General features: G+C 33.4%; 1 protein-coding gene across 1 annotated transcript in view; it reads right to left on the bottom strand.

Moving 5' to 3' along the window:
- The window catches only part of LOC104457689 (dynein heavy chain 7, axonemal-like), a gene marked incomplete at its 3' end in the record, with an annotated part of 49639 nt that overhangs the window by 13250 nt on the left and 21292 nt on the right, over window positions 1-15097 (bottom strand). Inside the window, exons 15-21 of the mRNA XM_010085831.1 lie at window positions 14113-14293; window positions 12677-12862; window positions 10388-10551; window positions 6413-6567; window positions 5305-5495; window positions 2781-2914; window positions 1759-2094 (exon numbers count right to left, since the gene is read on the bottom strand). Of these exons, the coding sequence (XP_010084133.1) occupies window positions 1759-2094; window positions 2781-2914; window positions 5305-5495; window positions 6413-6567; window positions 10388-10551; window positions 12677-12862; window positions 14113-14293 (1347 nt within the window). The remainder of the gene's footprint in view (window positions 1-1758; window positions 2095-2780; window positions 2915-5304; window positions 5496-6412; window positions 6568-10387; window positions 10552-12676; window positions 12863-14112; window positions 14294-15097) is intronic.

Genomic DNA, 15097 nt, shown 5'->3' with positions numbered 1-15097 from the left:
TTATATTTCTGCTAACAGAAAGGTTCTGAATCAAAACAATGTTATTTTATTTATTGCTTAATTTAATTTAGGCACATGGGCCTTGTAGGATTTTTTGAGTTAGAAAAGATTAAGATTTAAAGTAAAAGAGCTAGGTTTATAGAACTGTCCTGGTTTCAGCTGGGATAGAGTTGATTTTCTTCTTAGTAGCTACAATAGCGCTGTATTTTGGATTCAGTATGGGATTTGGTATAAGAATGTTGATAACATACCGATGTTTTCAGATGTTGCTAAAAAATCAAGCCAGAACAACGGACCCAAACTGGCCAATGAGATATTCTGTATCATGCAACAACATGCTCGGTATATAAATGATTGGCCAGAAAGTGCTCATGCTCTCTCCTCTGGGACTTCTGCAGTTTCGGGATTTTCTCTCCTCCAGGATCACTAGCTGGGAAGTGGTGGGGCCTTGGTCAGCAGGTGGTGAGCTGTTGAACTGTGTATCACTCACTTGTATATTCTATTATTATGATTAATTTTATTTCAATTATGAAATTGTTCAACCCATCAGTCTCCTTACCTTTACCCTTCCAATTCTCTCCCCTGTCCTGGGGGACAGGGGAGGGTGAGCAAGCAGCTGTGTGGTGTTTTCATACTGGCTGGGTTTAAGCCACGACAAGAACACAGATTGCCGTATTGGTAAAAGGCTACTTTGAATGTAATTTCAAATATGATACCAAAATATTAAGCTTTGACTTAAATTATTAGTAGCGATATCTTTGATAAAACACTTAGGCTAGACTTAGATTGCCCAGACCTTGACTAAATTCTAGTGAAAAAATAACCTTCATAACCAGTATGCCACTAAACTGAACACTACACATTAAACTACACACTAAGTACTACCTTACCAGGTACAACAATTTACTTGTATTTAAATAAAATATGGACAGTAATGGATAATTCATAAATTGCCATTTGCAATATTAACTAGAAAAAATTCTATTCAGAAATTGGGAGAGTAGTTTCCCTTTCTCATCATTTGTTCATTTGATTAACAGGCAAGTACCTAAGTAACAGAAGCAATGCTCTGTGATTTGAAGATTAAACAAAGACACTAAAGTAGAATTTAGTAACTGCTGTGACAGAACACTGAAAAATTTTCTTTAAACAATCTCTTCAAGGTTTAAACAATTACCTTCAAGGGTATATTTTGAATCATTCTAATGTGATCATAATAGTGAGGTCCATCACATGGAAAAAAAATTCAGATCATTGAAAATTGCACAATTTCTCCTCTTCTCATGAACAAGTTAGAAGAGGGGGAGACACTTAGTATAAAATAACAATCAAACCAATAATAACTTCTGTGCACACTTTACAGTCAGGAGGTCCAGTCACGAGACTTCATTCTCTCTCACCAGTTGTGTGGAAAAGTGTATGTCTTCAAGAAACAGGCAAGAAAAAGTCACTACATGAAATGAAATACAAAATCAAAGGAAGGGGACCATTTTTATCTTACTGATATTTTTAATTTCAGACATGACTTGAGGTAGCAATTACTAAATAGAAATAGTAGAATATGTTGCACTTGTAATATATTGTACCATTTTGTTTCTGTGAATAAATTATTTCCAGAAAAATATCTGACAGATATATGTACAAAAAACATTTCAAAATGCAATGCCTGAGACAACACACTTTGGAAAAACAACAGAAGCATTTCTGGAGTAACTATGAATACATCACCAATTACAAATGGCAAATGATCACTCTTACCTTGTTTGTAAATCTTCCGATTGCTCTGAATTATCTATAGACATGATGAAAAGGTTAATAAACCATGTGAGTGAATACTGGTACATTGGCTCAATGTTGGCGAGATCAGCAATAGAAAAAAACAAGACTGACGAATGGACAGCAATAGGACGATAGCCCATACGAGTGGCATCAATCTTCTTTTCTGTCTCTTCAGCTACAGCTTGCTTTTCAGAAATCTCATTAGCCAGAATTTTGGAAGAAGACAATATCTGAACAGCAGTTTCATCCTCCAAAATATTTCCTTCTGAGGCTGAAAGAACTTCTAAAATCTTGTCTTCTATTTCTTTTAGCTGCCTAAAATAATAAACAAGATTTTTCATATATGAAAATGACAGCTTTTTTCCACTAGTTTCTATAAAATAAGACAATGTGTAGATTCTATTTATGGTATGCAACTTACACAACAAAACCTTTTTTTCTTATTAAACATTCCCTTGAATTTCTGAAAAATTTAGCCACTTTCAGGCTAAAAATTGACAGCAAAGGGAGGAAGTGACAAACCACTTTAAATACTGCATATTTCATGCTTTGACCCATGGGGAAAGATGCCCTTTTGCCACGTACAATTGGTACCAATCTAGCACACAATGAAAACACTTCTAAAACACAACCATTAATACCTAATCAAAATCTGTGAGGACAGCCAATCACATCTCAACATCATGAAAGGGATGCATAAAAATGGAGCACAGCATCAAGAGTTACATTTTGCAATTATACAACCCACAATTCAGGTATTTAGCATTTTCTAATGATCCCAGAAATAGGAAACCATATCAATAGAAAGGCACAACCAGTAGGAATGCGAGTAAGAGCATACAGAAGCCCAAGTCTAGGCTCTCAAAAATAGCAGTCCTGACCCATCACACTGTTAAATCAAACAAACAAACAAAAAAGGTCTCTGAAATGTATTTCCCATAATTGTATTTCCTCAAACTGCAATCTGCTTCTATCTGTACCAGGGGAAGTTATCTTGATACCTTTTATTCTCAGCCCCTTGAAGGATGAGGGCTTGTTTTTCTTCTTCGAGATCTGGCCTTTCTCTTGCCACTACAATTCCAAGAAGCTGATCCTGCATTCCTTCTGAAGTTATCATGAAGTTCAATAATGTTACCTGTTAGGAGTAATATTTTTTGAAAGTTATAGTATATATATGTATATATATAAAGCACAGTTATAGCCAGATGCTATTAAAATGCTTCTTCATTAGCAAGATGAGGTTTGTATAGTATCATGTAATATGTTCAACCAGAGTAAATTAATTGCAGCTGTGGGTTTAAGAGTATGTGTTGGAAAGCTAGGATTAACCCAGAAAGTTAACCATGAAAGGGATGTGAAAATAATGTATAGAATTTCATTCTGTTCCTCAAAATTACACTGAAACTTTGAATATCAGTTATTCAAGTGATTGACCCATATAACATGAATGAACATTATTGCATCTGCCACATATGTCTTCTCTCTTTAATGGCCTTGTTCACATCCAATTTGTGGTGCTGTTATTACAGGGATATATGTATTCTAGAATTAGGATAGCATCACATTGTATTTTTCAAGAGAAAATAAATGTCTGGGAAAAAAAACATTGTTTTAAAGAATTCCCATCCCATGACATATTTATAATAGATCTGGAAAAACCCACGTGCTCTTGCTGAAGAAGTGTCAAAAATGTACAATATTTTACATTAAAAAGAGAAGGAATATATTGCCAGCAGAAGGCTAGAAAATAGTTTGATGCACGTAGTTCAAAACCCAAAAAATAATCTACTTCTCAATCATCAAGACTGCTGAAAGTATTTGTTTTAATTAACTGACTAGGTAATAGTGACTACAGATTCTCTTTGGGCTTTTTTGGTGGGTACAGATACCATTGATTTGTGTTTCAAAATAACATTCGCCTTGAACAAAGTGATCAGTTAGAATATGGAATAACAGTGAAGTTATTTCTCTTGATCTGTTTCTGCCACTAATAATATCTAAAAGTTGTCCAAATATCTGAGGCTTTTTTTCATGAGTTTTGCTTGAAAAGTTAGGAGAGCTAGTATTTTAACTTACTTAAAATACATCACTGATATTTTTCGTTATTGTAAGCCTCAACTGAAAAAAAATTGAGGAGCATAGATAGCGTATCACACTGCTCTTGCACACTGGAATTTTGAGAGAAGGTTTAGTTCTATAGGACACTAAGAATTAATAAGATCTTCACAAGCATCATGGCCTATTTCTTCCTCACCTTATTTAACAATTTTAGTAATGGGAAATATAAGAGGGACATAACGCTTCAAAACTTCAAAAATCTTCCATAGGCTCCATTTCCCTTCCTCTAAGTAAAAGTCTAGCTACAAACAGCATTATGAGTTAGCTTTCAGAGATGCCATGCTCTGAAAGGCTGGCTGGTTCAGACATGAGAACCTCTGAGGCCTAAGTGCAAACTTCTGTTTACATGCAACATTGTCCTTAGTTCCTAAGGGACAGAAGACAGAATGATATTTTTTAGGGACATGAATAAGTCACCTTTCCCTCAGGAGTGCTGAAAATTATGATTTTTTTAGTGGTTTTTACTTCATTTAATTAATAACATTAGAAAGAGGAAAAAGCTACTCCAAATGGCTAACAAGTGTGAATACATATCTATGTAGTGTAAATACATGTAAATCCCTGACCTATGTCTCTCTGACAGCTTCACTACGTAAGACGCATCAGAATTCAGTACAATCTTTCCCTGTGAAATATGATAACCATACCAGTAAATATTTTCCCTGGACTCATTTCATCAGCTAGCTCCTGAATAATCCTTGGGACAAATTCACCAATGGATGTTGCAATTAGTTTCAGATCAAGATATTTAGATATTACTTTTCTGCTTCCTGCTCCCTGTACATGAGCCACCTTAGTCAGGTAGCTCAGCAGTGTGTGGTGTAGCTGGGAGCATACCAACCATGTCATGAAGCAACTGCTCCTCGTTAGAGCAATTAACAACTTCTGTCTGACTGCACGGAACCCAACTAGAGAAGATCCATCTTTAGAAACTAAGTATAAATATAAATCTGTAAATATATTTTCTATCTATCATAAACAAGGCACAATGCCAGGAATTGCTCAGACTCCTGTCCCCCACTATACTACAGATAAAAAATGTGAATATGAAAGCCTAATGTAGTGTTTGCATGTGAGGTGACTATTATATTAAATCCTTGTAAATGTTTTTATTAAAAAAGATAACTAAATAGCATCTGGAGATACAGACTGGGAAAGGTGTTAAAATTAATTAAATAATTAAATTCCAGACAGTATGAATGAATGATAGTATTGCAAGTTGAAATAATAGACTTCAGAGAAATTTCAACACTTTTAACACGATACCAGTCTGCCAGCTGTGTAGAAAAAAGCCAGTGTTGGCAGGGTAGGAGGAATAAACAAATGCCAGAAATTCTTCCCTGGTTTTAGTCAAGGAATAATTTTAAAATTACAATAGAGTTGCACATTAATTTACAAAATTCTCACCTTAACAGATGTTTCAGGAAGGTAATGTGGATTTCTCAGCTTAGTTGTAATATAAAAGCGGAATTCAGGAGCATACTCAATAGTGGAGTCTCCAAGGCAAATGCATATACTCCCTGATTGCTTAAATGTCTGTTTGAGCAAAAGTGGCTCTAGGATAGGATCAAGTTCTTCTCCAATATTTTCCAGTAGCACTTCAAAATAACATAAGAGTTAGTAGGACTTTCCTGGCATTTCTATTACTGATTGACTGTTCTTTACAACACATATGTATATTTACAGTGTGCAAAAAATAAATATATTAATCAAGCCTTATCTAGAGATAAGGTTAATATTTCTTAGAGTATCCAGCTGATCGAGAAATGAGTCAAAGAAATGTACCTTTAATTTCTTTTTAGTGTTACATAAATTTGTAAAAAAGCAGCTAAAATGCTATCATTATTACTGCTGCCAATGGCTTAGAACAGCAGTTTATGGCTACCATTTTTAAAAAGGGAAAGAACAAATGTCACATGCCACAGAGATAACTGAGGGTAACTAAGTCTGCTTCAGTTTTCACTGTAAACATACGAGATTGTCAAAAACAAAAAATAAATAATGGAGAATAAATAATCCACTTCTTTACTTGTAGTGCAGTTAGCCATTGAAAAATAACTGGAGTTGTAACTATGATTTTGGGTTTTGAGTTTTTTGGTTTTTTTTTTTTTTTGGAGGGTAATAAGACTACTTGCAATAAAGGTATTACAGCGGATACAAAAATCATTAATGATCACAGCCTAGCAATCTGGTATTTCTACTCTTGAAAAGCCAAATAAAAACAATTTTTTGGAAATAAAATTATTGTAATGTGAAAACAAAAAAACAGCAAATCTCATAAAGCAATTAAAAGATACAAATCATACTGCGTATTATAATTATGTTGTGCTAAGAAGTATCTTATAACCTGGGGTGAGGACTTCAATTACTATAGTACAAATCTGATTCAAAACAAGGAAAAAAAAAATCTTTTTTCCTTACCTACAAGAACATTTGATACACACTGGAGTTTCATTTTTTTATCTGACTGTGCCCCCTCCAGGTTATTCTGTAATTTACACTTTCATTAACCTACCAGGACTGCCAAACTGAATGCAATTTTCCATTGTTGTAACAAACTGAGGATCACTCAGTTTGATTATATGCAAATTATTGGCTTTTTCCATGTTCTTTATCCATTTGTTTGCTTGACCCTGAGGATCTATCATCAGAGGCCATCTTCTTGCATTACTGAAGGGAAAAATATAAACTTTCAAAACTGAAACGTAAGCTCTTCACATGTTTACATCAAAGTACATCTTAAGGCAATTTATTCCCTTTTGTCATTAAAACAAAAGCGCATCAGTATGAAATCATAGTAGGCACATACTCAGGTATAATCTTTGATGAATTTAACAGGAGATAGATGCATCTTAAAGTTCCTTGTTTGCAAAATAAATTATTTTCCTCTTTCAAAGAAAGTACTTAAAATAAGACTTCTTACTTCCTAGAAAGTTTAACCGCATTTAATTTTATATCACTTTCAAAATAAAAAGACCACTCTAAGTTTTGACATTTTGAATGGCTTTAATACAGGCATAAGTGAGCATTTTCACATGAAAACGAATGGAATTTTCCACTAAAGAGACATTTTAGAATTAGTATGAAGGCAAATATATAAGCAGATTCAAACACATCCACATTTTAATCCCTAATCCTAAAGCAGCAATAGACATGAACTTCTGCATTTTATTTTTTATTATATTTATTTATTTTTATTTTTCATGTAACTACTGCACAGATTTTTTTTACAGTATTCTCTACTATGTGTAGTTACATTACCAAGATATCTAAGACTAGTGATACATTTTAATGGTCAATTACAATTATAGCAATAATAACCTAAATTAGAAACCATCTAAGCAGGCAGAAGTGAGGATTACAAAATAAATATAGTCCTAAAAATATGGATCAAGGGGCCCTGTGAGATCCTGGTTGGTTAGGAGATATGATATAGTCTACTACTGGAAGAAAAAAACAGCAACACCTTTTTTCCTAGGTTCAACACAAAAAGAAATCTTTTGGCCTACTTCTACAGCCTCTGTCATTATTACAAGTTATCCTATGCACAATGACACTGGCAAATTGTTTACCTTTAATAATTTTTTTAAATTGAAGTTATCTCTGTTGAAAAATTCTGATTCAGAAATAAAACTTGCAATGTAAACATGTCTGCATCTGTATTATTTTGCTTAAAAATACTAAGATAAAACATATGCAGTTAAGTAAAAGACAACCTAATTTTTGTCTGGCATTCAAATATATCTTTTCCTAGAAAGAGTGATGTTTTATGAAAAGTTTCCATAAATTGTCAACAGAAAATTATGAGCCTTGAATTTGAAAAAGCTACAAAGTAAGTGTTCACCAATGGATCCAAAGTGTACTGAAAGAATTGCTGAGCTCCCAAATTGCTAGGTGGTTCACTTGCTTATGAGAACCCAAAGGAAGACCCAAGGGATATACAGCCAGGTAATACAGCAGTTGCAGACTGTAGAATGAACAGAATAAACCTGCATGCTAAGCACACTCTAAAATAGACAATGTTTATATAATCTGCTTATAATAATTTTGCATGTTCTTACTTTGAAACAGGAATTTAAGATTTGAGAAAACCTCAGCCAAAATCTAGAGGATATCTTTCTTTCTGTGATTACTTCAAGTTTTCATTCACATATTATTTTCAGTATATCCCATTTCAGACTTACTGTGTAACAGACATGAAATACTAAAGACTAACTAAACTATATATAACTAAAGAATGGTTCTCTAATAACAGCCAAACAGCTTTCATCAGTGATAAAATCCTTCCTTATTGATGGGAATATATAAACTGTCACTGTGTATGTTTGCAAATTAACCTTGAATAGCTCACTAATTCTGCTTTTTAAAAAATCTGTTGTTATAAAAAGCTTGAGTTGCATTTTATATAATTCCTGGGGTCCTAATACAAAATTAATCTAGCCATAAACTCATAACTATAGGCATAATATGTATGATCAATTCGAGGTAGATTCTATCTCACATTTCAAAATTAAGAGCTATCATTATTCAGTTTTAAAATGCTAATCATCCTTCCATTAGTTCAAAGAGAATTTTGATCAAAGCTTTAAAAATTGAAATGTTAGGATGTACTCTAGAAGTGTTGAATTCATTAAAGTTTGTCAACTGTTTAGCCTGAATGATTGAATTATTAATATAGTAATTACTTTTAAAAGTTACATATACATTGATAATCCCAGCATATATCTTCTAACTTCAATAAGTAGTTTTTGTTTCCAGAAGTACAATCAATGCCAATTTTTAAACTCAAGTGAAAATATCTTGAGGTTCTTTAGCTAGTGCATTATTTTTGTCTTCTCTCTTTCATTTTGCACTTTGTCACCTATCCAGTTGCCAAAGCTGAAGTGTCACCCACACAGCTATGCTTCCAGGAGTTAGCCCTATAATATACAATTTCAGTTATGTGTGAAAACTTAACATTCACTCTACAGTAAAAGTAGTATTCATCCACCAGTGCTATACACCATCAGACTCCTCAGACAGTGAGAACAATTTTCATGTAAAGAGTAGCAAAAATTAAAGATTGATATTGTGATAAGACTATTGTCATACTAACAACATTACAACAGGAAGCTACAATTGCAATTGCCAACTATAAATAGTATTTAGTAAATTCCAGCACTTCAAAGATATAATCAAGTCTCCGCTATGAATTCACGTTTTAATATTTTTTTTTAAGTTCTTTGAGGACTGGACTAGGTGCAAAGATGACTTTGTGGTACCTCATTCATAATGCATACTAAAGAGGTCCCTACACTAACCCAAAAACCAAGGCTCTCTGAGCTTTTGTCTAAGGATATGGCAGGTGGTTCTGCTCTAGAAGGGATCCTAGGAATGACTAGTCTGTATGAAGTATTGATAGTTAGGGGAATGAGGCCCTAAAGAAAACAAACTCCAAATTGTCAGTACAGATACACATTTTCACCTTTCATCTAATATCTAAAACTATCTCATGGATGAGGAAGACCCGTATCTAACTCCCAACTGCCTGAAGTGATGTGAAAGCACACCTTTCTGAAACCAGAGGTTATTGCAGGAAAGGCCTATCTCACCTTTTCTTGTTAAAGGAGTTTAGAAGTACATAGAACAGATGGCAAGAAACAGGAAGAAACTGGCGAGTGTATGTTTGTGATCACCCTCTGTAAGAAAGGAGACTAGAAATTCTCTCCATTCTAACTTTTTGTAGCTCCCTTACTGCCTTTAGTAGAAGATGTACATGGGTCTTTGTTGTTTTGCTACTGTACCCTAGCAAAATAAAGATTCAGCTCATCAGTGTACCAATCAACACTTCCAAAATGTCAGGGCTTTAAACACAAAATGTGTTACAAGCCTGGATGTTAAAATCTCCCACCAGTTGGCAACATAAACTGGAAAACTATTTATAGACAAGTTATCAAGACATTCTCTATAGAATTCCCAGTGCCATCTGAGGGAAAAAGTGTGTGACCCTCATAGAAAGATCAGCAAAATAATCTTCAGTAGCTTTGCAGAAACACCTCTTGGTAGCAATCGATGCCAGCGTATTTCTTTAAAATTATAGAGCTTTTTGAAGGAGAATTACTTCCATATCTACTGATTATGCTACAAGAGCAGTATTCAAAATTCTATTCCTGAAGCATTTTAGGATGTCTTAAACTGAATCCAGTGTGCACCACGTGTGTAAAAAAAAAAAAAAAAAAAAAGACAGGGGGAGGAGAAGGTATCATTACAGTAATCCATAGGAGTTGAAAAGAAAACGAGTGAATTAACAGATTTTAAAACTTTACATTATAGAGTTTAAAAGTATTATTAGTATTTCTTATAAATTTAAACATTACAGTAATCTTATACCTCTGGTTGTCAAACTGGACATACAGTAGAAAACTGTCTATAAAAATAATAACTGAAAAGCATGTTGTAAGAAGCTATTTAATGAAAACTATTCATTGTAATTTTTTTTTTTTTTACTTACGAGATAATTATGCCATTATCAATGGAAAACATGTCAGAAGGTAGTCCAGCAATATTCCAAGCTCTGATTTTCACTGGTTCTCCCAGGGTATTTGTTAAGGAAAAATCATCAGAACAAGGAATGTCTTTTGTTTTACATAGCAATGCCCACTCTTTAGTTTGCATCTAGATAAGAAGAAAACAAATATTAACTGAGGTTCTGTTTATTCACAGACTTTTCAAATTTCAAAATGTATTTTTCAACCCATTTCCCATAACAGTTGCTACATACAAGTTCACTATACTTCAAGTGGAAAGAAACACATCCTTCTGTACAAAATGTCTAAAAATGTCTTTGCATGTTATTTCTACATATTAAATAAAAGTTTATTTGGCCAGACCCTTGGTATAATTTTATTTACCATTCCAGCAGTAGTCTTCTATACTATAAAATAAGTGTAGAACAAATGCACACATTCTAACTAAAACCAAATTTAAATCTTCATTATTTAACTCTCAGGACACATGTAATGAGCACTTGCCAGGACTTAACCAAACTTAACAACTTAACAATCATTCGGAGTTGCTTTTCACTATTCTCTGTATCATCTAACTCACTACAGTTTTGTAAAGTATACATGTTTGTATGTTGCATAATAATAATGAAGACACACACCTTTAAATATTTAAACCAAAAAGCGTATCCCACTAGGAAGAATGCTTCTAAAGAAGGAAAATGTCTAGAAATAGCATGTTCATATGAAAGGCACAATCTGGTATGAAAGCTATGTGTAAGGTCAAAGAAATATGCTGTAGTATTCTAAACTAAAAATTAGCTGGCAAAGCCTCAAGCAACATAACTCAGAAATGAAGTGTCAAAGGAAATCGTCCAAGGGCTAGAGACATTCACAGAGGTGGTGAATGAAGGATTCATCAATTTGCATAAAACAAACTTGATATTCCAAAAGATACTGTAACTTTTATGAAAACTGCAGGGTGAAAAAAAACCAAGAAATTAAGAACTGCACAGAAGTGATCATGCTATCCAACAATTTCTGAAAGATACCTAACTAATGTGTGTCTGCACAATCACAAGACTAAGAATAAATCCACAGGAATCCATACCTACTGTTGCACAGAAAAAGAAACTATGCAGAGAGAATTAAATTACATTAAACCTTTCAGATGAAACCACTATGTATTCATTTGTAGTGAATAACCATGCAGATGTCTCTCCCTTTTAGGAATACCATCTGCACCTGTATCTACACTGGCCTAGAATACAGTTCAGCAGCCCTTAAGATGTTTAACCAAAAGTACTTCCATCTACCCAGAGACAATGTTATAAACGAGGCAGGTTATAAGCATCATAGAGAGCACTCTCTCGAAATTATGTAATTTGGAATTGTAAAAATTGCTGACTATTTATTTATGCTATAAATACTCACACCATAAACTCTCACCCTATAAGGTTTTAAAATAGTAATATCACAATACGGACATTAGGAAGAAAATAATTGTTTAAAAGAACAGTACAAAGTTTTATTAAGAAAAATGGACATATGAAGTACATTGAAGGAAAAGTGGAAATAAGGATTATATCCAAATCTATGTTCAAACAAGGTACATTGATTTTTCTCTCTCTCTCTCTCTCTCTCTCTCTCTTAATTTTTATAAATTTTTGATACCCTGGACCTGATTTTCAAAAGAAATGGACATTAAGTTCTTCAGATGAATTCAGTTGCATGTTTTGGTGTTCAAAAACTTTCAAAGTCTGGGTCATTTTGACATCCAAAAATTATTATAATCTAAAATCAGCTGCCACATCAAAATTTTTTTGTATTCAGAATTTCCATTTGTTTCACTAAGAGTTACAGGCACAGATCTGCTATGTCATTGAGCTGCTGTATCTTTGCCTCTTTTTGCACAGAATTACTCCACTTTCAGAACTTGCTTAATTGTGCTGCTGCTGAAATAGAAGCTAATTCTGTTTTCTTTGAAGGAGAATTTAGCCATTGAATGGAATAGGAGTAACCAGAGCCATGAGGTATAAAGTTACTGGTAATCGCTTTAGAGAAGCAGAGCAACCAAACGACTCCATGCTTTACACAGCAGTAAGTACTTTACAGTAGAACAAAGAAATAATTTCCCCCCAGTCTTACAAACAAAATTCAAAATCCTACAATACAGTTTCAGTTCCACTTACGAATTCTATTAAAACATAATTTTAAAATATAAACTCTATATTAGAAAAAAATTATTAAAATCTAGATTATTACAAAAATGGGGACAAAATCGCTGTACATATTACTTGTCTGTAGTTGGATGTAAAGGCTCCTAGGTAAGCTACAATTCCTGATGAAATAAGTATATCTCCAGTTAAGTTGACGTACTGCCTTCCCAGCTCCAAAGCAGTCTCATGCCAACGAGTTTTCTCACCCCCAAGGCCACCAATCAATTGTTCTGCTCGCTGTAGTTTTTTGCTGCATAAGTCAACCTCAGAATAAAAAAATTGCTGATTACATTACATGATCACTTTAAGGACATTTTACAAATGTTAAAAGCATTCAAGGATTATTTTCCTGTGCAGAAGTTTTCTGAAGTAATTGCATCAAATAGAAAGAAATCACCTTATTTTAATGGAAATGCTTAAAGAACAAAAACAATCTCATTACCAGCACAATAAAGTCTATTCAGCTACATTTTCATCCAAATAAAGGAAGAAGACTGATATAAAACACAGAATTCAAAATAGCTCTGTACAGGACCTGGAAAATATTAATAGTCAATTAAATTATCTACATGTCATTAGAGAAACAAAAACACCTTAAAAAGATCACTGTCTCATGAAAGTAGGTACGTTCTTTTCTGCAAAAAAAAGTCTTTATGAATACATAATCTGCATTTCTGTTGTCGGATTTTAACCAAGTCATCTTTCCAGGCATGTTTTAAATCTAACAGAAAAATATGATTTAACAGGACTTTAATCCAGCTCTGTTAGAATTCTTTACTATCTAGTAGAGACACATTTCAGCCACGGGACAGGAAGAAAATGATGCTGTTACAATCCTCTCTCCTAGTAACCATAGCAGCCAGTAACAAACTGGTTGTGTAGTTTATCCCTCCCTGGTACTTCCAAACCGTATCAGGATGCAGAAGAAACACACAAAGAGCTGAGTTTAACTACAGACAGGAATTAAGGCTCCATTTCAAATTCCAATACTATTTTTATAAAAAAAGCTCAAGATGATGTACTGCATTTTTTAAAAAAATAATAATCTTCTAAATATTGCCTATTTCTGCACACATAATATCTATTTAGCAGTCAGGAACAGAGGTTACCAAAAACATTATCAAAACGGCATTGGTACAGAAGCCATAAATGAACTTTCAAAACTTTAAATGTATTGACTTGCAAGTTAATGGATGAATCAAACTCTTCGTACAATCATTGAAAATTTATCTCCTCACAAGAAAGCAGATATGAACAAGGATGTAGGAGAGGGGTTTCGGTTGATAAATTCGTAACATCTACATTTTCTATTACTTTAAAGCATTTTTGCCGCATGCTTTGCCTGTTTACAACTTCAAGAGAATTACACTAAAATAAAAACATGATTCTCTAAAAGTAGAACTTGTTCAACATATTGGCAGTTAAAAGGAAAAATCCCATTTGACAAAAAAGCAAATTTAAAATAACTTTTCAGAATATCAGTAGGATAATAATTAATCTTTTGCATCATATACCTGATTTTCCAAGTCAGCCTTCTCCTGTTTCTTGGATTCCAGTGTGTGTTGGAGTACAGCCAATTTATCTTGAACCTCCTTCAGGTCTGCTTGTTTCTTTCTTAGACTTTCCATAGCAATCTTTAGTTTTCCTTCAGCTTCATTCAACTTTAGCTTTTTGGGTGCAACATTTTTTGCCACTCTAAATAAAGTAAAAGAATAAATTAAACATCTGAAAGTACATCCTCACTCCAGGGTTATTATTAAAAAAATGAACACAGGAAAGATGAAGGGAAACCTCAGCAACTCAGTAGCTCATGCACTATTCTTTTTCATAATTTGATGATATCTGAAGACAATGGTTTTTACTTAATCACTTGTTTCTGTGCTGATACTGATTTATGCAGTTTCTGCAAACTCTTCTATAATAGGTAACGACTAAAAGCAAAAACAGTTATGCTTCCAAACTATGTCCCATTTGATCACAATTTAGAATCCATTATAGATTTGTGCCATTAGAAACGCAAAAGTAATCATATATATTAAGTAACACTCAAAGACATTGTATGCACATATACAGCCAACTGTGTACAGAAAATAATAAAATTAACAGCTTTTAATGTCCAAGGATCTATTTTAGTTAATTTTCTCTCTAACAATTTGTACTTGTTGTTCTCAAATTGAGAATTCTACCAACTATGCAATTTCCTAATCTTTTAGTCAAGTAACACAATGTCATCTCAAATGAAGCTATCCGCTACCTACCATGAGTCAACTTTCAAAATGCAAGTTGACCTTAGTCATCCAGTGCTGATTTACTGCTAAATGTGAGTTCCAGACATTTCAAATTAGGAAATATCATAAAAATTAAGCACACTTTTTCAGTGCATCAACTAAATTGTGTAACAAAAAATATCCTTCAGTCTTGATACGACTATCAGAAACTTCCAAAGACGTTTCATTAATGTCCGTATTTTGTGCAACACTCTAAAAGGAGGCTAACTTT

Source organism: Pterocles gutturalis, unplaced genomic scaffold (assembly GCF_000699245.1).
Source record: "Pterocles gutturalis isolate BGI_N339 unplaced genomic scaffold, ASM69924v1 scaffold26080, whole genome shotgun sequence".
Lineage (NCBI taxonomy): Eukaryota > Metazoa > Chordata > Aves > Pterocliformes > Pteroclidae > Pterocles > Pterocles gutturalis.
Note: the sequence above shows the minus strand (reverse complement) of the source record. Positions and strands in the feature narration are given on the sequence as shown.